General features: G+C 39.1%; 1 protein-coding gene across 2 annotated transcripts; it reads left to right on the top strand.

The window, feature by feature from the left end:
• Positions 1-372: 372 nt before the first annotated feature.
• Positions 373-24,762, top strand: TES (testin LIM domain protein). 2 transcript variants are annotated; one of them, XM_027666556.1, is made up of 7 exons: positions 373-449; positions 8,073-8,158; positions 16,228-16,480; positions 17,636-17,971; positions 21,172-21,387; positions 21,894-22,052; positions 23,294-24,762. In XM_027666556.1, exons 1-7 carry the CDS (start codon positions 423-425, stop codon positions 23,483-23,485), a joined length of 1,269 nt encoding a protein of 422 aa, XP_027522357.1. In that variant the 5' UTR covers positions 373-422; the 3' UTR covers positions 23,486-24,762. The 2 variants fall into 2 exon arrangements, with proteins under 2 accessions (XP_027522357.1, XP_027522367.1); XM_027666566.1 differs by lacking the exon at positions 373-449 and adding an exon at positions 1,017-1,056.
• The last annotated feature ends 298 nt before the right edge of the window (positions 24,763-25,060 follow it).

Here is a 25,060-nt window from a genome sequence, read left to right on the forward strand (position 1 = left end):
GTAGAGGGGCAGGATCACCTCCCTCGACCTGCTGGCCACATTCTTCCCGGTACACCCCAGGATACCACTGGCCCTCCTGATGGCAAGGGCACACTCTCATTACAGCCCGAGATTTCCTCTCTTCTCATCCTTCGGGAGGCTTCGCGTTTCCAAGCGCCTGTACTCCAAGGCAAGCGGCTGCAGCAGCGCTCACCGCACCGTGCCCCGCTCTGCCCGTCCCGCCGGCAATGACTCACGGCCGTGCCCGGGGGCGGGGCGTGGCGGGACCGGCCGGCGCGGATTGGCTGCGGAGCCGGCGCGGCCGGGCGCGGATTGGCTGCCGCGCGGCCTTTGTTCGGCTGCAGCCACTGCCCCGGGGCAGCGGAAGTTTGAGCGCCGCGGAGCGCGCGAGCCGCCTCACGGCAGGACCGGCCGGCCCCGACATGGACCTGGAGAGCAAAGTGAAGAAGGTAAGGGAGGCTGCCCGCCGGGTCACCTGCCGCGCCGGCCGGCGTCTGCTCCGCGGCGAGCGGCGGACCCGCCTCGTTTCTGCCGCCCCCCGCGGGCTCTGCGCTGGGGTCGCTCCTCGGCCTCCGGGTCAGCCCTTCCCATTGCCTTCTGCCCGGGCTCCGCCGCCCCGACTCAGAGGTGGGAGGAAGGGGAGCTGCCTTCTAGGTGACCTCCTGGTGCGGAGACGGCTGAGCTGCCCCGCTGCTCCGACCGTAGGTAATCGCCGCAGTTTGTGTCCGAGGTGGTCATGTGGGGACGTACCATTATATGCAAGTAAAAACATGTATTCTCCCCTCCCGCCCCAGTAAACCTCTCAGAGCTGATAGTTGTCTTCAGGTTTTGCTCATTGTATGTAAGTATGAAACTTAAATTGCAAGCAGCCAAAGCGCTGTTTATGGACGGGCTGAAGGTTAGTTTCTGACCGATGATGTGACTGGCTCCTTACAAGTGCATTGTCAGCGTTCCTGTGGATTACCTACCTGAGACAGAAACCTGGGATTGATTTCTCTCTCTTTTTAAAGGCATATTGACTAGTTAGTTTGGAGTCAAACTGGCAAGAAATATAAGGTTAGTAACAAACACCAATAGGTAATCCAGTTGTATTATAATCTCTCTCTAAAACTTGCTATTTAAAGCTTCCTATATAAAACTGACTTCATGTGGGATGCACATATAAATCTTTGCTTCTGGTACTTTTGCAAATTAAATGCAGTGCTAAATCACTGACATTTTTCTTTATAGTAGCCGTTCCAACACTATTTGATAATGGCAGAAGGAGTTTTACATATTAACATGGGTTAAATCTGTACATAATAATATCACTGATGTATGAAAACTAGTCTTTTGAAATGCATGTTGTATGAACACTTGTAGATTTTATTCCTGGATTTCTATATTTAAAGGTAGCAACTTGTTTTAAAATACACATATGCACTTTTGTACACCTCTATGCTTTTCCAGCTTGCAGGTCAGAAACTGACAGGGGTATGGAAGTAGTTGTGCAGCATGGAAAGCTACTTGTCATGGCTGAATCCTAGTGAAAAAGTTAGAGCTTGCTTCAAGTGATAATATCACCTGGATGAGGATCATGGTTTGGAGAAACTACATATATCAACCCCTTGTTAACAGTGCATTGATGGGTGTAGCTAAGTATTATCGCTGTCTTTAGAACATAGTTGTGTGCACAGGGTTGTTCCCCTCATATGACTCCTTGTATGTAATGAAAACAACCTTACTGAGTAGATTTGCTTATATTATCAAAGCACTATTTAAAACTTAAAATTGATGGTGTCACAAGGCTTGTTAACTGATAGTTTTTTGAACTCAGGGAGGTGAGAGATGCATATTTGTGGAAGATAGAGCATTCCTACTCAGAATTTCTCCATCTAAAGAGAAAGTGAAATGCTGTGAAATGACTGATAAAATTCTGCTGAATGCTGGTTTGAGTGAACTTGTAGTTGCTGAACATCTGCTTTAAATTTCACTGTAATTATTGGGCAGTTGTGTGTGTTGTAAGTTTATTTGACTATTTTTGCCATCTTTTTCTTTAGTCATCTTTTACTCTTCTTCATCATCTTCAAAGTTTCCTGAAGACTTTTCTGAACCTGCTCAGACAGAGACAGAAGCTAGCAAAGCTCAGTTTGTAGAAAGTAATTTGTCTTTTTGTTCTGTTCAGCTTTAGTGTTAATACACAGAGATGTCTATGCTGGGAAAAACTTTACATTTTCTTTGTGTCTACTATATGTATGTTCAGAAGACTACTTCTGTTCTTCCCCTATGTCCCCTCGCTTGTTCACATCTCCTCCTCATCTTCTTTCTCCTTAAAACTTGGGTGAAGCTCATTTCCAAGAGAACAGACAAGGATCAGTGACAAGTCACTGCAGGGAGAACTGGGAAGCTTTGTTATGTACCAGTGCGTTTGGTACCAAATCCTTTCCTTCTTTTCTATCTACCAATATTTACTTAATCAAGACTTCCTAGATTTTGTGCACTGGAAAGAAAGAGTGACGGCTCGCATCAGCTCTGAAATAACTGTGTCTTCAATTCCCATCCTTTAATTCCAATTCTCAACAAACCTGTTTATCATCTTTTTGCTTCTCTCTTTTTTTTTTTTTGTCAACTTCCCTCTTTCTTGAAAGATGGAAGAACATTCTGAGAAGTTTCCAGTCAAGTTCATCAAAACCAGTAAACTATTTGGCTTGAAACTTGTCCTGAGCTGGAGATGTCCGTGTCAGATGTTTTTAGTCCATCAGCAGCAATGAGTTACTTTACCATGTGTTGTAGTTCTCACATATCTTTTGCACCCTTGGGCAAAATAACTGAGTCCTTTTACAAAATGTGCTTGCAACCTCATGTAACATTTTATTTTGTAGCAACTTGTGCCTATTTACTGCCTGGCAAATAGAGGTAAACATTAGGTAGTGGCTGACCTGCCTGTTGGGTAGGAAGTTCCTAGAACACTGGGCAGAAGAAAGCAGGAATTGTCACACTGTCCAGAAATAAGCTGTCATTCCCTTGCTTTTCTGAACTCAAAGTCTGAATTTAGAAGTTGACTATTGGTTAGCCCCAGTGTTCAATGGAGCAGAGGGAAATTAATGCCTGGTGGAGCAGTGTCCAGTGTAGACCCTCAGACACTCAGCTGATACTGTAGAAAAATTTGTTTCCCTGCCCACAACTGCTAATATATAACTGCACAGGATAATATACTGGGGTGTTTTCTGTTTCTGGAAAACTCAATAGATGAAGTTTCCAAGGTGACATTTCTAAGGTTTCTCTAAGTGTCAGTAACCCATGAATCCATTCTTTAGTTGTAAACTGCTTCATTGTCTCTTTGGAAAACTGCTACATACATTTATATCTACAAGTCTAGGTTTGTACAAAGGAAAAAAGCACTCGGTAAAAGTCTGTTTTCATTGTTGATATCAGGTTTGGAGGTTTTTCCCCCAAAATTTAACAGTTCTAGCACAGTTCCTCTGACTGGAATTGCCTCCCTCTAGTACGAGACCCCTAGGGCTCAAGCAACATACCTGTCTTTCAGCAGGAAGAGTTGCTGCCCCACCTGACACTATTTCTAACCCATCTTTTAGCAGTGGATACCTTATATATTTGCTCTTACACAGTAGTCCTGTGTAACATACCCTTCTGTAGTGTTTATCTGTGAGGAATCTGAGGACACAATTACTTCAGCTCAGACTTTTAATTCAACTTCTTTTTGGTTTCTTTTATGTGCTGTAAAACTCATCTTACTGTCTTAATAAGTGGCTAGAGGAACCAATACTACCATGTAGCCAGATGTCTCTCCCAGTCTGAATCCTGGGCTCTGGACAACCACAGTCTGCCAGAAACAGAAATTTCAGCATGAACTTTATGCACTGAGGAATATATATGCAGAACGTATGCAAATATTTGGAATAACATTTAATTTTTTTGTAATTAGTTCACCAATCTTCTTAGACACATGAGATGACTGGCAAATGTCTAGGCAGTGAATACTGTCTTTTTGGCTGCTTTGTGAATAGTAAGCCTGATACCTTACTGTCTCTTATAATTTCCATTTAAAGGAGAAGGAGCATTTAAGGATTACTGTACACTTTTCTCCTTTTTCTCACAAGGAATTGGATTTGCTCTTGCATTTGAGGATCATGAAGATAGTGTTTTGTACAAAAAGAGATTGCACAGCAGAGCTGAAGGGTAAAAACAGTAGCTCCAGCTTGAGAAGTACTTGTGCAACAAACAGACCACTGTTTCTCCCAAACACAATATATGCTGTGTTCTCAGACCTTGCTTTGAGGGTATAGGGAAAACGAAGACTTAATGCTTTGTGTTGAAGACTCTAGCAGAACTTTGTTCTAACAGTCTGGATTCCTGCCCTGTCTGTCACCTCTGTGAACTTGGTAAAATGAATCAGCAGGTCACAGTCATGCTTTGCAGTCCTGCTGGTAGCATGGTCTCATGCTTCATTAGAGAAAATAAGAATCTGGCAGTGAGTCTGTTCTGTATAAGCTTTCACAGTATAATACTTGCTTTATAAAAAGAACTTTGATTGTGATGGAGAAGGGGTGGGGGAACTTGGGGGGAAGAGGTGCAACTTGTCTAATGTGAAATTTCTGTGTGGTTCTTTTTTTATGGTGTGAGACTTAATTTGTTCTATTACAGGTGGAAAAGCAAACATGGAATGCTTTAGACGTTAAGTCAACAACTGTAATGATCTTTGATAAATGAATGGTGAATAAAGTATGTATAGGAGCAAAGTCAACTTTTTTGTGTTTTGCAAAGCATGATTTAGTAACCTGCTGGACTGCACTTCCTGTTGAGGTCACTGTTTGTTTTGGTGTTACTGCCATGGAAACCCTTTATAGTAGAGCTTTTTTTTTTCTGTTTCTTATATGTAGTAAGATCAAAGAAATGTAGTTTTATTCATGGGTTATTTTTGCCTGCAAGTAGAAGTATGAAAGTGTTGGTGGAGATATAACAGGAACTACTTCAGTTTTGTTAACAAGGAAACTGAGTAACTGCTTCTTGCATATGCTGTGGTGTTTGGCTTGTTTGGTTTTTTTTCCCATCAAAATTTGAAAAAAATATATCATGTGAATAGTTTTTCTGAAACACCTATCTGAATCCACATCTGTAGTTGGTCTTTTTTGTCCAACATCCCTCGATATCAGCTTGGCAAATATGGCAAGGCTAAATTAAACTTTTTGAGTTTTTCTTTTTCATCCTGTGGCAGAAGTACTCCCCAGGTGTCTGACCATAAAATATCATTAAATGCCTGAATAGCAAGTCAAAAAAACCTCTTTGAATGCAGGACTATGTGGCTTCTAAGATCAAGTGAAACTTTCTTTGATATGGCGTAATTATAAGCCAAGTACCTAACAGTGAGATGGAAAATTAACTTACTTTGAGTTACAGTATTCTGCCATTAAAATAACAAAGATCTACTTCTGAAATTGTTCCTGGAAAAAAAAGAAATGTGTTTATTTCCCTCTAAGTAAGTAATAGTGAGTAGTGATTGTCAATGAAATTTTATTGGTAAAAGTTGCTTAAAACCACATTTAATTTTTTTACCTCAAAAATTATACTCAACATGTTATGCAAATTAATGGCTTCTTCTGAGCAGATACAGAGTTTACAGGTGTAAAGGCATTGATGTAAATATCTATAATGTGTATTTTAAAATTGTTTTACAATCTAATCTAAATAGATATGCATGTTTCATTTATATATATAACTAATATGTATGTGTATGGGATGTATGCATATGTATATATGTTTTATACAGGGGTATATGAACAAAACTCCCTAATACATACTTTTTGCTAATGTGCAGAGTTGGTCAAGTTCTTTTAGGTGCTGGAGACCTGCAAGAAGAGGAGGGCTGTGAAGATGAAAGCTTGTCACACCTGTTTTCTAGAGTCTTAAACTTGGTTAAATGAACAGGGCGAGTGTCAAGGGATGCTTCTGTCATGGCATTTCCAGATTGCACAAGATCTAACTGTAGTCATGTACTGCTCTGTGTGTGTTTGTTTTTTTTCATTTTTAAAGTCTTGTTTAACACTTTTTCTTTATGCCTGGTTTTTAGTTTGAGAGCATGCACTCTTCTGCATGACTAAAGATCATAAAAAGTGAGTATGTAGGTTTCCAGGTCCAGTTCTGAAAACCTAATGGTAAAAGGTGCAACTGGGTAAGAGTGCTGATGTCAAAACAAATACACAGAATATTGTGAAAATGCCTCTGCAGCATTGGGTGATGGATAGAGTTGTATTGGAGATTTATAGATAGTGTTATATAGTGTGTATAGATAGTATGTCAGCTGCATTCAAACATAGCTAGTGTGATGCTGGACTTTGTGAATAAACATTTGTTTTCTATACAACTGAGGTATTTTTATTACCTGTTAGTCTCTTGATGATACACTGTGTAGCAGTGTCTTAAATATTTAGATCCTGAGCTATATGATATTTTGTTCAAGACTTCATAATGAAGTAAATTCTTAGTACTTGTGTACTATCATAGGTTACTGCAGCTCCTCAATTTATTCTTCTGCTTGTCCTGCCCGGATCATCTTTCAAATATTTTTCTCGGATGCAATCACTTTTTGGCATCCTTCTTTCTGTGCAAAAGGGGCTTTCATACCCAGTCTTCTTAATTCTGGTCAACTTTTCCCTAATTCAAAATGTGTATGTAAAAAAAAAAACCAGGATCAAACTTACCATCGATTTTAATAGACATGTTAAATAGTAACAAATATAGAGTGGTTCATGGGATGCTACTCTTTGCTACAGATCTGAAATTTTTTCTTTCTTCTCAGTGTCTGTCACAGTTTTATAAGAGCATTATCCAGATATGAACACGCCTTTTGTAGTGGTGTAGTTTTGGGGTTTTTTTTCATTCTGGAATCGTAAGAAATATTATTTTTCTTTTGTTTCTATTAGCAAGATGAGATTTGTACCAGAAATTGTCAGCTTTAGCTCAGTTTCCATTTGCGGTAAAAGCTAAACTGTAGGTGAGGTGTGTCCTTCACAATGACCATCCCTCACACAGTGTCTACCCAGAAAGCTGGGAGCACTCCTCATGCTGCTGGAGCGGTGCGTGGGGGTGTGGGGATGGGTTCCTCTCTGCGTGTTGGGCATGAGCCTGCATACCCTGCTGTGGCCACAATTCTGTGGTCCTTCATCTGTCTGATTTAAGAGCAATGTTTCCTAAAGGTTTAAAGAGCTGGAATGATACATTTTAAATTTACTGTGTTATATGAATGCATAAGTTATGGTGCTTCATGTCTGTTTTTCACCTCAAACTTCAAGTGGCTGTTAGTTAAATTTGCTGATGTGTTGATATATTATGTGAATACCTGGTCTTCACTCTGCACTGGGTTTTTTTTATGTTCTCTCGTATTTCTTCTGCGTTAAGAATTGGTCATCTGTCCTTTTAATTTTTTCACTATGAAACCCTTTACTTATCACTTATGGTCATTGCTTTTGCTAACTGTGCTGTTTCCATTTCCCCCCAAAAATAAGCTGGTGTGAGTCCACTATCAGAGTGCAGTCTCAAATATACTGAGAAATATTAGACTAAATGCTTAGTTGTTACCTTTATTCCTAAATAAATGTAAATGTGGCGTTTGTTTATTTCTTGATCTCCTGTATTTTGCCAAGTCATATACTTCAAATCACTTGGTCCTGACAACTGGATTAAATGTCCTTTGACTTAAAGTCTTCTGGCTTCACTCACTATGGTTTCAGAGCTTCAAACCTAAGGAAGGGCTGCAAAGAATCTGCTTCTTCCCTTGTCTGATGCTTGTAGAGCAAGCTGGGCTGGGGAGACAAGTCACCAGAAAAATACTTGCTTTTGGCTAAAGCTAGCTCTGCCTGCCAGCTCAACTCTGTGAACAGGCTGGTGTGAACACTGTTAGTTATGTAGATACAATAAGAAGGGGAGTGGACCCCAAAATGCTGTCCTGATGTCAGCTTACTCAGGTGCCTAATCTTTTGCTTTAACTGTAGATTGCAGATTATAAAGGCAGCAGTAAGATCACACATGCAGTATTATTCTTGAAGCTGACTGTAGTTATCTTGCTCTGTACACAGATGGGCTTGGGCCACGAGGAAGGGTTTGGTGCCCCCTGCTTAAAATGCAAGGATAAGTGTGAAGGATTTGAGCTTCATTACTGGAGGTAAGTGACACCAGATGTATCCTATACTGTGACTCAGCACTGTAGACCTAAGTACATGTATGCAAATGTCTGACTGCTTTTGTTCTCTCTTTTGATTAAACTATTCAGATGCTTTTAAAAAGCTGACAAGGTTTAGGGCCAAAGCTTCTCAGATGCATTACAACAGTGTTTAAGTATCTAATCTTGTGAACATACATTTCATCTACACTGAAAAAAAAAAAGATAGTACTTCTACTGAAGCATTTGCTTTAGCTGACTAAACGTGAAGTAGGTTTGTAAAAACATGGCTATCCTTACTGTAAGAGAATTGACAGGGAAGAAGTGTGTTTTATCTCAGTGATAAAATGCATTCTCAACTCCTGACCAAATAGATAAGCTTTGATCTGAGACTCAAGGTAAAATTATTTTGAAAATATGTTGAAACTTTGTATACAGGTGCAAATGACTTAAAGGGGGAAGAGGTGGCACAATTCAAGTAACTTGGATAGTACTCAACCTTGGATAATGCACTGTTACTGTACCAGTAATTTGATGATAGCAGTAAATAGTCTGTGTTATGGTCTGTGCCATTTGGGCAGAAACTTTGTATGCCATTAAGACTTTTCTTGTTTTATTGGAACAACATCTATATATGTATATTAATGCATATATATATGTAGCTGACCCAGTTCACTTGTACTGGGTATGCTCTAAGATGTAGCTTAGTGATTCTGATTTTTAAAAAAAATCCTTCTGAAAGGGAAAACACCTGAAAAGGACATAAAACCAGATAATTGTTAGTAGCACTAGTACATGCTAACAGTAAAAATTATTACATATTGTCAATGCTGTTTAGCTAGAGTCATAACTGTATCTGCAGTAGATTTTTATTTTGTGGGGTTTTTTGAAGGTAGGCTTTGTATCCCAGTCATGGTGGCATCAGGTGCTAATAAGACCTAGGAGACTTTGTCTTTGCCCAAATATTTGACTGCAGATGAGACTGTTTAGAAAATAACCAGGCAAACAAAAACAAAACACAGCAAAAGCTTGCTATAAGTTGATAAGAATATAGCTTGTTGATTGTGTATCTGTAATATGTAGCTATAGAAATAACTTACAAATAATGATATGGAGCAAGAAGTGGTAATGCACTAATAAGTAAATGTGGTCATCTAAAGATAAAAGACACAATTTATGGAATGACTTCTTCAATATGCACTGAGTCACTGAAGGAACTTGTGTAGAAGTACTAGTAAAATAGAACACAATGTGTGGAGGTAATGCAATAAAAGAGAATTAAAAAATGCAAGAGTAAATAGTGTTTATCTATGGTTAGATGAGAAATGTATTGTTTTCTACTTGAAAGCTCTTTGTTCATAGTCACCATGATAGATGGGGAAATCACAAGTGTGGGAGGAAAAAGATTAGTCCAGTGAACTTTTTTTTCTCCCTTTTTTTTTTTTTCTTCTTTTGCTTAGCTCTCAGTGTTAGACTTTGTAATTGCTAGCTTATTCTTTAAAAGGGAAGAATTTGGTGTAAAAAGAAATAAAATGGCTGAAGTGATTTAGTCACATATTAGTATGATTGCCAAGTTAGGAAGCGTCTGCTTTTCTTTATATGTGTTTCACTGTCTTCCTGTGGTTAGGCCTCATTGTGCCAGGTCCTAAATTCATAGCTCATCAGAACACTGCCTCTCCTAGAAAGGAAGAGCTTATAGACAGCAGTGGACTAAAGAGCAGGTAAGGAAAAAGATGTAAAAACAGCAACAATTTAAGTAAGATTTCATTTGGAAATTGAATCTATATGGGATAGACCAGATAAATAAGGTGGCTGGAAGCATTCTGAGAAGCTTCATCTATGAGTCAGACAAATGTGGCACATATCTCTGAAACAGCTGAAAAGTTAGCAATTGGGACAATTCAAGAATGGGTTAGAAAACAGCTGTTTCTCCAGCAGAGCTGCTACTGGGGACTGTAAGGGTATGAATTGGAAGTCTTAATTCAGTTTTGTGTAAACAGTTTTCAAAGAAAAAAATATTAATATACTTTGCATGATGCAGGTATTTTGGGAGTCTACCACTTGAACAGAAAGATTCTTTTCACTTAGTCATTAGCCTTAAAATTTGAAACTCTGAAGTAGAACCAAACTGTAGCACAAGTGAACAGAATATTGTCTTTGTAGCATGAATGATCAAAATCAGTTCAAGTTTAATCACTTATTTTACTGTTACTCATCTGTAAAAGACAAGTGTTGAAGTAAGAATTGTAGTTAGAGAATCTGTCACTGATTGGGGGAATAACTGGGGGTGGGGATCGAGGCCAGCCAGCAGCCAAGCACCCACACAGCTGCTTGCTCCCTGTCCTGCATACACAGTGTGGGACCAAAAAGCAAGAACAAAAATGAGAACTCATGTGTTGAAATCAAGTCAGTTTAATAGGTGAAATGGGGGGTGAGCAAGTGATGCAAAGGCAATCACCGGCCACCTCCCATCAGCAGACTGATGCCCAGCCAGTCTCCAAGCAGTGTCTACTCTAGAAGTCAGAAACCCTGCCTTCTTGACCCTTTACCTCTGTCATACTGCTGATCACGATATTATATAGAATTCAGCATTTCTCTGGCTAATTTGAGTCAGCTGTGCCCCTTCCCAGGATCTTCACTTGCTGAGGTAGGGACAGAGTGCAAAAACAAAGGAGCCTTCTATTGCCAGAAGTGCTTAGCAATAGCAAGTGCTATCAAGGCTCTTTTAGCTACAAACACAAATCACAGCCCTACAGGCATTAGGAAGACGGTGACCTCCGTACGAGCCTGACGCAGCACGGTGAGGCAGAGCGGCTGCGGGCGGTGTAAGGGTGACACTGCCCTCTCCTGGGGGGAGCCGCATCACACAGCCCTTGGCCTGATCCGCTGAAACGGTGTTTCTCAAACAGCTACCAAGTAATTTCTTTCTGTATTTCCATACAAAAGAGTCTCAGCTCTTCCTCTGGGGGGTCAGATGGGAAAGAGCACAAAAAAATCCAAGTACCTATCTAGTGGCAGAGTTTTACACAGAGTTGCTACACCCTTCTTCTCTGTACTGGGAGTGTTTGGAAAATATCTCTTCTGGGATGGCAAGTTTGTGCTGTAAATTTTGAGACACTATTGTGTGAAGGTTTTATAGGTGCAGAACTGTAAATTGAGGGTAGTATAAAAATGGTGGTAAACAAAGCCTTTAGTAATTTTTTTTCCTGAATTTTGAAATTCTGATAGCCTCAGTGTTGTGAGCTGAACACAAAATGAATAAAATGAAAGACAGGGTCTACAATTTAACTGAATGATTAAAAATTATCTGCTTTATCTTAGTCAGCTCATAGCTTTTGCTTTCAAAGTTGTCCTCAGAATCATACTTCTGTCCAAGTGTAGAAGCAGCATCAGGAAGGGTTTTCTTAATTTTGGTGTTATACTTAGTTCAGTCTGCAAAACAGCCTCCACACACATGTAGCAGGGCAGGCTGGATGCAAGACTGCTACTCAGTTACATGTTGCTCTTTGGGAACATATTTCCAATTAGAGGGAAATATGAGACAAGAGTTAAAAGTTGTTAGAAGTGGCAGGGAAGGTTCTGATTTATCTTGGTCGTGTATATACCAGACAGTGATAATGGTCTCTGCTGTAGCTTGCCAAGATATGAAAAAGCTTCTGGAGACAAGAATCTTAAGCTTGGGAATGACCTTTTTCAGCATCTGGCTTCTCTGCACAGATATCCCTGGAAGGCAGGGAGAGCTTTAAGATGACTTTAAGATTCTCTGATACTACCACTGACAGGCAAGTATGAAATGCAGTTCAAAGCATTTGCAATTACTATAGCTTCATAGATGACAAGGAAACATAACAGAAGGAATCATAGAATTATAGACCTGAATGAAGGGACAGACACTTTCTCAACAGGTTCACTGGCGACACAAAGCTGGAGGAGTGGATGATAACGAGAGTTCTGTGCAGTTCTGTGCTTCAAAAGCACCTTGACACGTTGGAGAGATGGGCACAGAAGAACTGTCTGAAATTCAACAAAGACAAATGCAGGGTCCTGTACCTGGGGAAGAATAACCTCAGGTACCAATACTGGCTGGGGCCAACCTACTGAAAAGCAGCTCTGCGGGGAAGGACCTGTGGGTCCTCATGGACAACAAGCTGTCCATGAGCCAGCAGTGTGCCCTGGTGGCCAAGAAGGCCAATGGCATCCTGGGGTACATCAGGAAGAACATTGCCAGCAGGTTGAGGGAGGTGATCCTACCCAGCCCTGGTGAGGCCACATCAGGAATGCTGTGTCCAACTCTGGGTTCCTCAGTACAGGAGACATGGAGCTCCTGGAGTGGGTCCAGTGGAGGGCAACAAACATGATTAAAGGGACTGGAGCATCTCTCTTATGAGGAAAGACTGAGGGAACTGTGACTGTTTAGCCTCGAGAAGAGACAACTGAGAGGGGACCTCATCAATGTCTGTAAGTATCTGAAAGGAGGGTGACGAGAATGGAGTCAGGCTCTTCTTGGTGGTGCCAACAATGGGACAAGAGGCAACAGACAGAAACTGATGCACAGGAAGTTCCACCTGAATATGAGGAAGAATTTCTTTACTGTGCAGGTGATCACACACTGGAATAGATTGCCCGGAGAGGTTGTGGAGTTTCCCTTGCTGGAGATACTCAAGAACCACCTGGATGCAGTCCTGTGCCATGTGCTCTACAATGGCCCTGCTTGAGCAGGGAGGTTGAACCAGATAACTCACTGTGGTCCCTTCCAACTGTACCCATTCTGTGATAGGAGGAGGTTAGGCTTTCCATGTGTAGGGCACAAGCCTCAGGACTTGCCAGGTTTTTGTTGAGGGTTTCTCTGTGCTTGCATCTGCTGCCTCCTGTCACTAGGAGCTAGCATAGGAAGGATCATGGTCAGAATGATTTTTCCTCTCCATGCACCAAAACATAGGAAAACAGGAGGATGCAACCTTTGGTTGGATGCAACATTTGGTCCTGGAGAAGGGACTGGAATTGTTTGATCCTTGCAGTCAGTAGACTTCCAGGACACAGGAATTTACCACTTGAGAGAGAGGATGGAATCTGTATACCTTTCTTGCTTCTCTCTAGTGACTCAAGACCTGGAGGCAAGGCGCTATCTACTAGATCTCTGTTTTACAGATATACAACTTTTAATTCCACAGATAGGGAGGAAACTTCACAGTTTTCCATGTTTTGAATGCGAAGACCTTCCCAAATTGTTGAGAATTGTGTGGAGGAACGTTTCTACTCTGAAGTCCAGAGAACTGTGAACACATAACTACGAGTCCCTAACATCTCCTTCAGTAGGGATCTTGCCCAATGTCCTCAAGTGGAGGGGAAACGTTTTCAACAGTACAGGTGGAGAGAACAAGAAATTTTCACTGCCTGTTGTGATAGAGTCAAAGGAGATAAAGTTGCCTATACATACATATGTGTTTATATATGTATATGTCTGTGTGTGTATATAACTGCAATTGGGGTTTTTTTCTGGCACATTTGAGGTGCTAACATGTTAACGCCAAAGATTAAGCACCTAATATCAGACAGACTTGTGAAGTATAAGTTTGAGGTAATGGCATGGGGTTGCTTCAGTGAGATAGCTATATCATAGTCAAAGAAATGACCAGTCTGTCTGTTCTAAAAAAAAGTAATTGGCCATATTCCTTCTGCAGAGGGGACTGTGAGTGACAATGAGCATGATTCTGATGTAGCCCTAATTGTCCACAAGTTCTAGTGCCAAGGCCACTACACTTGTAATTTTGTAACATAGCCCCTGTACCAGCTTCTTCCAGACTCTATGTAGGCAAAGAGTCATTCACTTAACCATGAAAGAGGAAGGAGGTGGCATTATAGTGAAATGTACACACTCAGATTCTTAATTTCGGTAGGTGCAGGGGCGGGGAAGATTAGTATCTCGTTATTTTCAGTGCAAGTACAAAGCACAGTAGTTCTATGCCAGTTTCACAGTGGGTCCCCGGAAGGATCTGAGGACAAATTGTATGCTTTCACTTCTTCAAGTCCAGTTGCATGTATGTGGTGAGGCACAAAGCTGCATTATGATCATGAGATAATAATCACTAAATTTTTGAAAAACAAGGTCTGATTCTGTCACCTTGTATTAGATCTCAAAGAAGATATGATGAAGAGTTGGTAATAAAGTATAATCACATGCATGCCTTAAAAGATGAGTGAAGTGACTATGAATTTCTTTATTAGTTTATTAAACAATCTCTAGGTATTAGCTATGTAAAGGGCTCATGTTGACTGATGCTGAAGATCTTGCAAAACTTTGTTTTGATTGCTTGAAATGCTCAGTACAGCTCTTATGCTTAATGGGCAGTGCTAGTTCATGTTTGAACATTTTGGTAAGCTGGGAGATTGCAAAGTACTTAGTGTTTAGTAGCTATTCAGATAAGTATCAGCTTTGACATTGTGCGTCTTTCCTGTTGTGGAAATGAGTTGGAAGCTGTTGGACAGCCAATTATTGATTTCTTTAGATATTTCTGTTGCAAAGTGAAGTCCCTTCTGCTTAACAACCTTATTTTGCATTTTATTAGAGTGGAGTGGTTCATTTTTATTGCAGTTAGCTATTATTTTTATTTGTAGTTGGCTTTATAACTTGTTACTGTAATTTGTGGTTGCTGTATAACCACATGACCAGGGCAGCATCCACTGAACTGATAGTACCCCACATCATAAACTGGTGAACATACGGAGGGCATATGTTTGGGGCTGGCTGTGCATCACTTTACGTGACCAGTTAAACTCAGGTCCTCCTTCTTCCTTCCTTTCTTATCCCCTTGGAGGCCTGCTGTGGTCAGTGGCATGTTCTTGTCTTGTACCTGTGACATACCTTATCTTAAGGCACCTAACTTGCTTTCAAGACTGTAGAAAGCAAGATGTAGAACAAGGTTAGAGTTCAATGGGGTTTGGCATGCAGGGTTGAGAAGCAATTTATAGGTAGTAGTTTATGCTGTTTGAAGGATAACTAATGGGGTAAAGGATAGATAATGGGGTAAAATATTGCTCATTCTTCTTCAGACTCCAGGGATCCAGAAGGTTGATCTGTTTTCTTAGTCTGTAATAAGAACCTTTAGTTAACATCCAGCTTCACTAGTTTCTGTATACAGTGACTGACTACTTTGAACTGAAGTTCTGGGGAAGCTATTAATAAATAATAAACTAGCTTGTTTAATCCAAGGTTCTGCTCATTATATGTGAATTGTTTAATTGTGCTTAAGGTAATAAATTGCTTTCTCATATCCATTAGCCAAAGCAGTTGAAGCATCTTGTATATAAAAGAATACCATTTATATCTAAGTAAGTAGATATGCTTCTACCTTTTAAGGCTGTTATCCGTGAAAATTCTCTCTACAGCATGTGCCAGAGTATTTCTGACTTGGTTCAGAGCTGTTTGAAAGGCTTTGTCCATATAAGCCTTACACTTTTCTTTCATCTTCTCTTTAAATGCTATGCTTTGAACAGAACTTGGTGCAGTTACACTGTATATATGAATGTATGCACTTTTTTTCCTTTCTAAGAAATACTTGTTTCCACATGATGGCAACTCTGTGATAACCGAATATCATGCATACAGTGAAATGCATATGAACAAAATAGTATGGTGTATGTAACTGGGTGTATAAAGAGCAACTGAAAAACTAAAAGCCCAAATAAGTGATTGCTGAGGGAGTCATGTAGATGCATCAAGTCAAAATAAATCCGGTAGGTGGCTGATAATGGACATGTATGTGTGTGACCAGTGTTGAGATGTAACTGAAGGAATGATATGGCATCATATTCAAAATGCGTTAGTGTAGTGGACTGATATCTATCTGATAACAATATCTGTAAACAATGTAAATAATACAACAGGAGAAATGAAGAGGTGTTTAACATGTTATGGAATAACTTGTAAAAAGCTTCCTAATTTTTTAGGAAACTATATTTCCTAATCAAAACACTGGAAACAAGAGGTTAGGTGATGTTACTACACACACAGCTGGTGTGAGATGTCATTTTGATTGAGACGATAATTTTGTTGCTGTTTCCATGAATTTCAGAAAAATATGCCGCAACTGCAAATGTGGCCAGGAAGAACATGATATCCTGTCAAGCAATGAGGAAGATCGAAAAGTGGGGAAACTCTTTGAAGATACAAAGTACACGACCCTTATTGCAAAGCTGAAGAACGATGGCAATCCCGTGTATAAACGCAATGTAATGATACTGACCAATCCAGTGCCAGCCAAGAAGAACATATCCATCAATACTGTGACTTATGAGTGGGCTCCTCCTGTTCAGAATCAGACACTTGTAAGTCCAGCTCGCTTTTTTTCACGTTCAAGGCAGGAGTTAATGGGAAATAAAGTAGTAGAGCTTACTGGAAGGATAACTTTACCACTTGTAGCCCTCTCTTCCTCTTCAAAACTGAAAATATGGTGCCTTTTTAATGAGTCTTGCCTCTGTCATCTTGCTTCATGGATGCTTGTATGTGGAAGTTCTTAAAATCTGGGGAGATGAGATGGTTTTTAATAGCAGATAACTCTTAACTGTAAGTCCCTGGAGTCCTGATTTCTCTAACCTGCCTTTTTTTTAATAAACTTGAAAAATTTTCATGGAGTGTGGGCTTAAAGGAAAAAAACAAACCAAAACAAAAAACAAACAAACGGAAAAAAAGAAAAAAAAACCACACCAAAACCAAACCCCCATCAATTTATGTCATTGTTTAAAGTTAAGGGGAACACAGTCTTGCTTATAGCTTTTACTGTATATGGTAAGAATAAGGTCAGTGTTGACATCTAAAAGAGCAGCTCTCTTCCAGTACATTTTCAGCTGAAGTAGATGAGATGGTAGATAGCCTTCTGAGGATTTTGCTTCACTTCTCAAACTCTGATTGTTAATTTATTGTACTGCAGGATTGTGTGATCCATGCCAGAATCACGTTATCTCTGACCTACCCCTTTTCAGTGAATTAATCAAACCTTGTGCATCTAAATTGACTGTTACTTAATGTTCAGTTACTACTTTGATTTTTTTTTTTTAGGCTTGTCATTGCTTTATTAAAACTAGAGGGTTGGAGGTTTTTTACCTTTATTTAGCAAGAGTTATTTTTTCGATGGTCTATATCCCCCAGGCAGACTATTTCAGATTCTATTTTTCTAAGACTATGCTGATGATCAGTAGTTATAGATAGAGACAAGGTGCTGTGTAAATGTTACTTACTCTGAGAACTAATAACTCATTTCTGTATGTTATAAAAGGTTTAAAAGCAAGGCTTTGTCTTACTCTGGGAAGTAGTGAATTAATGCATCTGCGTTACAGTGTTTCTGGAGTTTAATGTTTATGGAAAGAACTTTGTTTTTGACAAATTCAACTGTCGCTAACAACAGTAAAGATTATTTTAGTTGTGTGTTTGCTTAAGAGAATGGGTCAGTAGTTGAAGTGCTATCTGATTCCTTCTTTACTCAGGCTAGACAGTACATGCAGATGCTACCAAAGGAGAAGCAGCCTGTTGCTGGCTCAGAAGGCGCGCAGTACAGGAAGAAGCAGTTGGCTAAGCAGCTGCCTGCTCACGATCAAGATCCTTCAAAATGCCACGAGCTCTCCCCCAACGAAGTTAAGCAGATGGAACAATTTGTGAAGAAGTACAAAAACGAGGCACTTGGCGTAGGAGATGTCAAGCTCCCTGGTGATGTGGAAGCAAGAGCTGCTGACGAGAATAACCTGAAGGATGGCGACAGGGGCACCTCATCTGCTGTAGGAGCAATGGAGGACAAGTCCTCAGATCAGAAAGCATCTCAGTATGTAAGTATAAGAAGGGAAAGATAAAGCAAGAAGGTATATTATCACCAGAGTGCTCTATTTGGTCATTTTAGCCAATTAAATTTGTTAACTTAGAATAGTGAAAATCTGGGGAGGGAAAGAAAGAAGGGGAACTGGAAAATGCTGTGAGTGTCTGCAGAGAGCCCTGGTTTCTGACAGTATTTAATGCGTTGCAGCACATAACTTCCTAGGTGTCATTTTCATCCTTGATGCAAAAACATGTTAGCTTGGAGATAGCATAGCAGTGTGGCTTTTACAGAATAATAATCAAAAAAACTGGTGTAGTTTTAACAGACTAAGTCCTACATTATTCTCCTGTTAAAGAGTTTAGTTTAATTTTAGAAGCCTGTTTTCTCTTCTTTCTTGGAAGAGCACCAAAATTACCCACTTGACAAATTGTGTTTAAAATTAAATGAAACTAAGAAATAATAAAGTAACACCTCTCCATCTCATATATAACAAGTCAAGCCATATAATGGCTGTTTTCACTAGCCCACTTTTCATATTCAGATCCATTTTCTTATCTATTCTTTGGCATCTGATTTCTACCTGGTAATAGTTCAGCAAAAATCAGTTACCCAGTTTTCATTGATATTTTGAAAACTACAGCCTTAATCAAGTATTTCTGTCATAACTTGCTGACTTCTGCTGTGCGTGTCACAGCTACCAATTACAAATACAAAATAAGGGGTAATGTTACTGAAGTAACATTAAATTAGTTTAATGGAGGTAGACATTGATTTAAGAATGTCAAAAGCTACTGTAACTTGATTTCTAGAAATGTTGCTATTATATGTATGAATCCCCAAAGTTATTTGTCTGCAGGTTACTTACAGAAAATGAATATACAACTTCTAGGTAAAGAAGAAGGTTTGCTTGTTAACATGGGTTTTGATGTTATTGGGGAGTGTGGTATGCTTTTTTTGGTGGTTTTTTTTGTTGTTGTTGTTTGTTTTTAAACTGACACAGTATATGACTTGTGGTGTGAAATACAAAATCAACACTTAAGTTTTAACTTTGAACATGTACACTTACCCTAATCAGTTCTGTGCCACTTGGCTACCTGTAGCTATTTTCTAAATTTTTTTTGCCATTATCTTGTCCTGGGAAATCTAAGATACTACGAAGTTATTTTGTCATGGTTTTATTAGGTTACTGTCATTTTGGTTTAAATCAGACTTTCCTACTGGCTTACTTTAGCTTCACCACAGCAATTCTTCACTCCTCGAGGAAGAACATTAAGTTAATGGCAGGAGGCACTCCGTCCTCTTGAGTAATTGTATCAAAAAGTGCTTTGTTTTTACATTACACCTATTTATCACTTCCAAACTTTCCTTACTCCAGCACCTGAGTATTCTTCCTACAGTTTAAGCCAGGCATGTCTTATCACTGTGGGCAATGGTTTAGAATAAGGCTTAGAAGTGTTAAATAGTGTAAGTGAATATTTGAGTTGCTTATCTGTTGTTAGGTACTGAGTTTATGCTGAGCTAAATAATCAGGATTCAGATGTGTTATTTTTAAGTACTTGGGGGAGGGGTCTGATTTCTGCAGTGATACTTCATTTCAGCTGTATAATTTATCATTATCTTAACTTCTTTTTAACAATTCAAAATTATACACAGAAGAGCTCTTAAATCCTTAACAGAAGAAATGCCATTTTGTCTATACTTTTTTCGATTGGTTCTACATCTTTGGTCATCAAATTTTCTTCTGTGTTGTCTTTCAGACTGAGTCTGAAAGCATGCGTTCCTGTAGCTGTGGAAAATTTATTTTCACTACAGGAATAGATTGCAGTTCTTTCAAACCTAATAAAAAGCAAAAAAATAACACTAAACCACTAACAACCAGGTCTCCACTATTAATGTAAATATACCTATAGTAATTGTCTCTGTGTTTAAAAAAAAAAATAAATCTTTCACCATGCCTGAAAGCTGAGTAAAAGGAAAGTAGATATTTAGCATATTTTCATGTTGTAAAGAAGCAAATCTTTATGTACCTTTTAACCACCTAGGCTGGAGATGTTGTAAATGGTAGGTTAATGAATCATGTTACCTTCCTCTGGGTCTGTGCAGCTACTTAACCTTCCAATTGACTTCTCTTGGAGTATGAGGTCTAAAGTAGAAAGAAAAGTTGCAAAGCTTTATATACATATATTTACACTTTCCCTTTCATTAGTTTCCCTACATATTCTGTTCCAAGTTGTTCTTCCTCCCCTTCTGGTGTCTTTCTGTGTATATTTTGAAACTGCCCCAGATCTGATCAATATGCCTTACAACCAAGGCACTTTATATGTATTTTATTTTTATATGCACACACAAAGCCTTTTGTGGCTGGGCTTGTCGTGATGTGGATCACAGAGGAAAAACCTTCCCAGGATGTTCAGCCCAGTCCGCAGACCAGCTGGAGTGCAGGAAATGCCAAACTGGTGATTAAACTGTAGATAAAAAAAAATTGGGGTTCAGTAACATAAATTGCCTGCCTTTTTTGACTTGATGACAAAACCCTCTCTGTAACCAGGTGTAGAGCAGAAGACTGACTACAAACTCTTTGGAACTATTTGTAGTGTAGATGTGTTCATGTGCTTTGTAGTCCCTTTTCCACAGTCACTCTTCCTGTCCTAAGATCATTAATCACAGACTGTTGGACAACAGCCATGAGTGACTAGCATCCCTAGAACACAGCTTTGTTTGAAATATTCACAGGTTTTTTTCTTCACCAGTGATGCAGGTAGGGCTTGATCTGCTCATGATGTATAAGTACAACAATTTTCCTGTCATGTGTGCTAGTCATGGTCTAGTTGGTTAACTTTGATGGAAGCTCATTATTCTCTCCTTCTTCTTGAGTATGTAAGACTAATAGAGCATAACATGAATTTTAATTGCCTGTTGGTTTTTTTTAAACACCGGACAGTAATTGCAGAATATGAATATGGCAAAATACAATATCCTTTTAAGCAACGCTAATGCCATGCCAGTATGTAGTGGTAGAATGTGCATCACCTTGAATTGCTTAGTTAAACCTGGAATATGGCATCCTGTACCACTACTGTCTGATCATGGGAGTAAACTAATACTTTAATTTCAGTCTGGGAAGGTGGAGTTTATTAAATATATTGATAATATGTAATTTCTATAAATGTACATCTCAAAGACATAATTAACTTGGTAATAACCTCTTTCCAGTCCTGCTATCGCTGCAAACTGAGCATGAAAGAAGGTGACCCAGCTGTCTATGCAGAACGTGCTGGATATGACAAATTGTGGCACCCAGCTTGTTTTGTCTGTTGCACCTGCAGTGAACTTCTAGTAGACATGATCTATTTCTGGAAGAATGGTAACCTGTACTGTGGAAGACATTATTGTGATAGTGAGAAACCCCGCTGTGCTGGATGTGATGAGGTAGGAAATATTCTAGTCTTTTCTTGTAGGGCACAAGTTTGTTTCCCTGGGAAGTGATTAATGTTTGTAGTAAAACATTTCAGTGCAGGGAGAGGATATGCCTTCACTAGCCTTGGCTGATAGTAGTTGCAAACAACCGAAACTGATACGGATACTGCACATTTAGGAAGATCCATAGTTTGCTTTGGATTTGGTGGGAATTTTGCAGGGTCTGCAGGGACTAGGATGTGGAAATGTGAGGGGAAATGCTTCCAGCAAGCCCTATTGTGCAGTTCTTTGCTCATGAGGGGCACTAGGGGGCGAACTGACTCTGGGCAGCACACAGAAACAGTCCTCCTGGGCCCGCTGGCAGCTGCGGGCTCTTAGTGAACGGCATGGAGGCTTTTGGGAAACAAACAATGCTGGAACCACGGGGAGTTCCTTGAAAATTACACAACATCCTGAGGCTAGATATAGTAAAAGAGATCCTGTTCAAATGAATGTATCTGTTTATATCTTCCTCATAGCTAATATTCAGCAATGAATATACTCAGGCAGAAGGTCAAAGCTGGCATCTGAAACACTTCTGCTGTTTTGATTGTGATTGTGTTTTGGCTGGGGAGATCTACGTAGTGGTGAATGACAAGCCAGTCTGCAAATCCTGCTACGTGAAGAACCACGCTGAGGTAAGGTCCTTACTGACATCTTAGTGCTGAGAAGGAAGGGAACATATGTCTATGGAGCTTGAAATTCTTACTTTTTCCCAGTGTGAGAATATCTGAAGAGTATAAATTGAATGTATGTTTAGGCTTGAGTCAGTGATCTTTCTCAAAACCCTTTGTTTAAAAACAAACAAACAAACAAAACCCAAACAAAAAAACAAAAACAAACAAAAAACACAACTTAAAATCAGGCAAGTATTTTGTCAACTTATAAACTTAAATAAAAGCCACTGCCAAGGGAAGAAGGTTGATGGAAAAATACCTTGATCTTAGCCAGTGGTGAAGCAGGACTTCGTAACAGAAGGGGCAAGGTAGGTAAAGATAAGTGATGCTGCTAAATGTTTAGTTCTTGTCAACTGTAGTTTATTGAGACTGGTGGGAGTCAACTTCAGCTGATCTGGTAAAAGCCTGTAGTGGCAACTGCAATCTTGGTACTTTGTTTCTTTGTATTTCTGGCAACATGAGAGATAAAGGAGAGTAAATGACAGGATAAAGCCAGAAGTTTGGAACAAAATGGTGGTTCTTGATTCATGGTTATGATGGAAACTAATCTGAGATGAGGGTCCATTCGTATTGTATCAGTTAACTAGGTGCTAGTTGAGAGTTCAACCTAATGTGCATTAGACTGTTTATATAGTGAATGGAGAGAAGAACTGTTATCTCTAGCTGGCAGTTAATAATCACCTGAGGTAGGTATGAGAATTGTCTTTTGGAGAGGTTTCTTTTTTTTCTTCTTAAAACATTAACTTCCTTAATCTGAGTGATAATTTGTGACCAACCAGATTTTAAGATGAATAACATCCAAGACTTTCTAATAGCATTTAATTATTGGGCATTGCTGTACAGCTGTCAATGCATAGGAAGATTTGTAACTAATCTCTTCAGATGTATAGGTTAATATATAAAGATCTATGCTGTTTGACATAACAAGTTTTTATGAATATTTGGATATTGGGAAATCCTAACCATCCTAACTATCTAAGTTTAGTCTCAACAGCAAATAATTTCTTATGTCCATTTTATTATTTTGTGTCCTCAACTGAATTCTAATCAGAATGCTGCTTTAAAAATAAGGAAAAAATCAAAAACTGGTTTAAAACTTTAAAAGGCTTCTTTCAACACCTCTCTTTTCCAAAATCAGCCTTTATTGGACTTGAAGAGACCATGTGTATGCTTCATTTAAGTGTTGTTTTATTTCTAAGCAGATCTGCCAAGGCTGTCATAATGCTATAGATCCAGAAGTTCAGCGTGTGACATACAACAACTTCAGCTGGCATGCTACTCAGGAATGCTTCCTGTGTTCCTGTTGCAGCAAGTGTCTAATTGACCAGAAGTTCATACCTGTGGAAGGGATGGTTTTTTGCTCAGTGGAATGTAAGAAAAAGATGATGTCATAAGACATGCACAGAACCAACCAAGCATTGCTGTGTTCCAAAGGATCTTGTATTTCTACTGTAAAATATATAGTATCAGGGCATTTGAAATTACTGAAAGTATTAAATAGCAATTCCCAAAGATTTTTTTTTTTTTTAAAATGACTAAAACTTCCTATGTAATCTTCATTTCTCAGCTATAATAATACTTTCTTTTTTGGAATACTGTTCCTGAGTCTTATTTCAAATTACTTCACATCCCAGAAATATAAGAAAAAATGCATTAGGAACTACATACACTTTAAAGGAGCTCTTCACTGTGAAGGATCTTTTTGCTGCATTTTGTCTGATGGAATAAGAAGATGTGAAAATGCTCCGGTTTATCTTGGTTTGTATGATAAATGTAACTCTTACACCTCTGGTTTCACTAATTCATCATTTTTATAGTTTCCCTGCTTTCATCAAGCACTTTAGACAAAATGATCAGTTTTACTGACACGTACAGCTTTGTTCACCTGACCTCAAGTATGCAGGGAGAATGACACTTAAAAAGAAGTTTGCCTGTAATCATTTGCTTGTTTTTGTCACATGGGTTCTTGAGGGGTAGTGACTACTCTTACATCCAGTTTTGAAAGCAGCTGGTTTTGAAAGCAACTGCACCAGTAGAAAACTCTGTTGGTTCATATTTCTCTCTTACAACTGTTCGTGCTTGGAAAAGTTTTAATTTTATGAATACTGACGTTAGGTTATGGACTGGGGGGAGAGTGTTGGTGTTAGAAAATAAGAGCAGGTCTTGCCTAGATTTAAAAAAAAAATCCACCAGGAGTAGTGTGTCACTCTTAGCCTTTCTGAACTGGCTTCTGTTTTATTTCATGAATGTTCTTTTCCTAAATTGTGCCTTCTATCAGAGGGATGTGGCACACAATACTGTATGCATTTCCAAGAATGTATTTCTGCAAAAGGATACTGCTTAGCCTTTTGATTTTTAAGTTCTTAACCAAAGCACAAAGAAGCCTTTCCCAAAAGACTTCAGTATTTGAGTGAAAAAATTCACAGCTGTGTATTACCTTTGCTTACTAGATAAACCAAATGTGGGCTATTTCTTTTTTTAAGAATTACAGATCTACAGTGAAGCGTTTTAGTAATCTTTGTGCCAAACACTGAATGGGGAGTCTTTGGCCTAAAACCATAATAAAATAGCTAATTTTTAAAAAAAGCCGTGCAAGTCTTATGTTCAGCTCTTTTAAGTTTTACGGTGGCTGTATTGTAACATTTACAAATAAAATTAGTGTTGTTCACTTGAGTTGTCTCCTAATTCTGTTCTTGTTGAATCCCCTTCAGGAGAAGCAAAGAGGAGGGGAAATGTTTCCATTCTTTTCTTTGATTTGGATGTTATTTTCAAATAACTTAAGGCCTGTGTACAGTGCTTACTGTCTTGTGTAACACTGTTAATGTGCTTATAGGTGCAAAACAGTGGTCTTGTTCCAACAAATACACAACTCAGAACTCAGTGTTAATTTATTTGTTCACATAAACTATTTTAAGACATTGTATGGGAAATTTTTAATTCACACAGGTGAGTTACTGTGCTGAGAAAGT

The sequence above is a fragment of the Corapipo altera genome, unplaced genomic scaffold (assembly GCF_003945725.1).
Source record: "Corapipo altera isolate COAL_440 unplaced genomic scaffold, ASM394572v1 1, whole genome shotgun sequence".
Lineage (NCBI taxonomy): Eukaryota > Metazoa > Chordata > Aves > Passeriformes > Pipridae > Corapipo > Corapipo altera.

Bases quoted from the DNA above. Each gene is read 5' to 3' on its own strand.
- TES (XM_027666556.1), top strand. From the start codon at position 423: ATGGACCTGGAGAGCAAAGTGAAGAAG. The intron at 450-8,072 runs GTAAGGGAGGCT...CTCTGTACACAG, and splicing joins TGGAGAGCAAAGTGAAGAAG to ATGGGCTTGGGCCACGAGGA. The intron at 21,388-21,893 runs GTAGGAAATATT...TCTTCCTCATAG, and splicing joins GCTGTGCTGGATGTGATGAG to CTAATATTCAGCAATGAATA.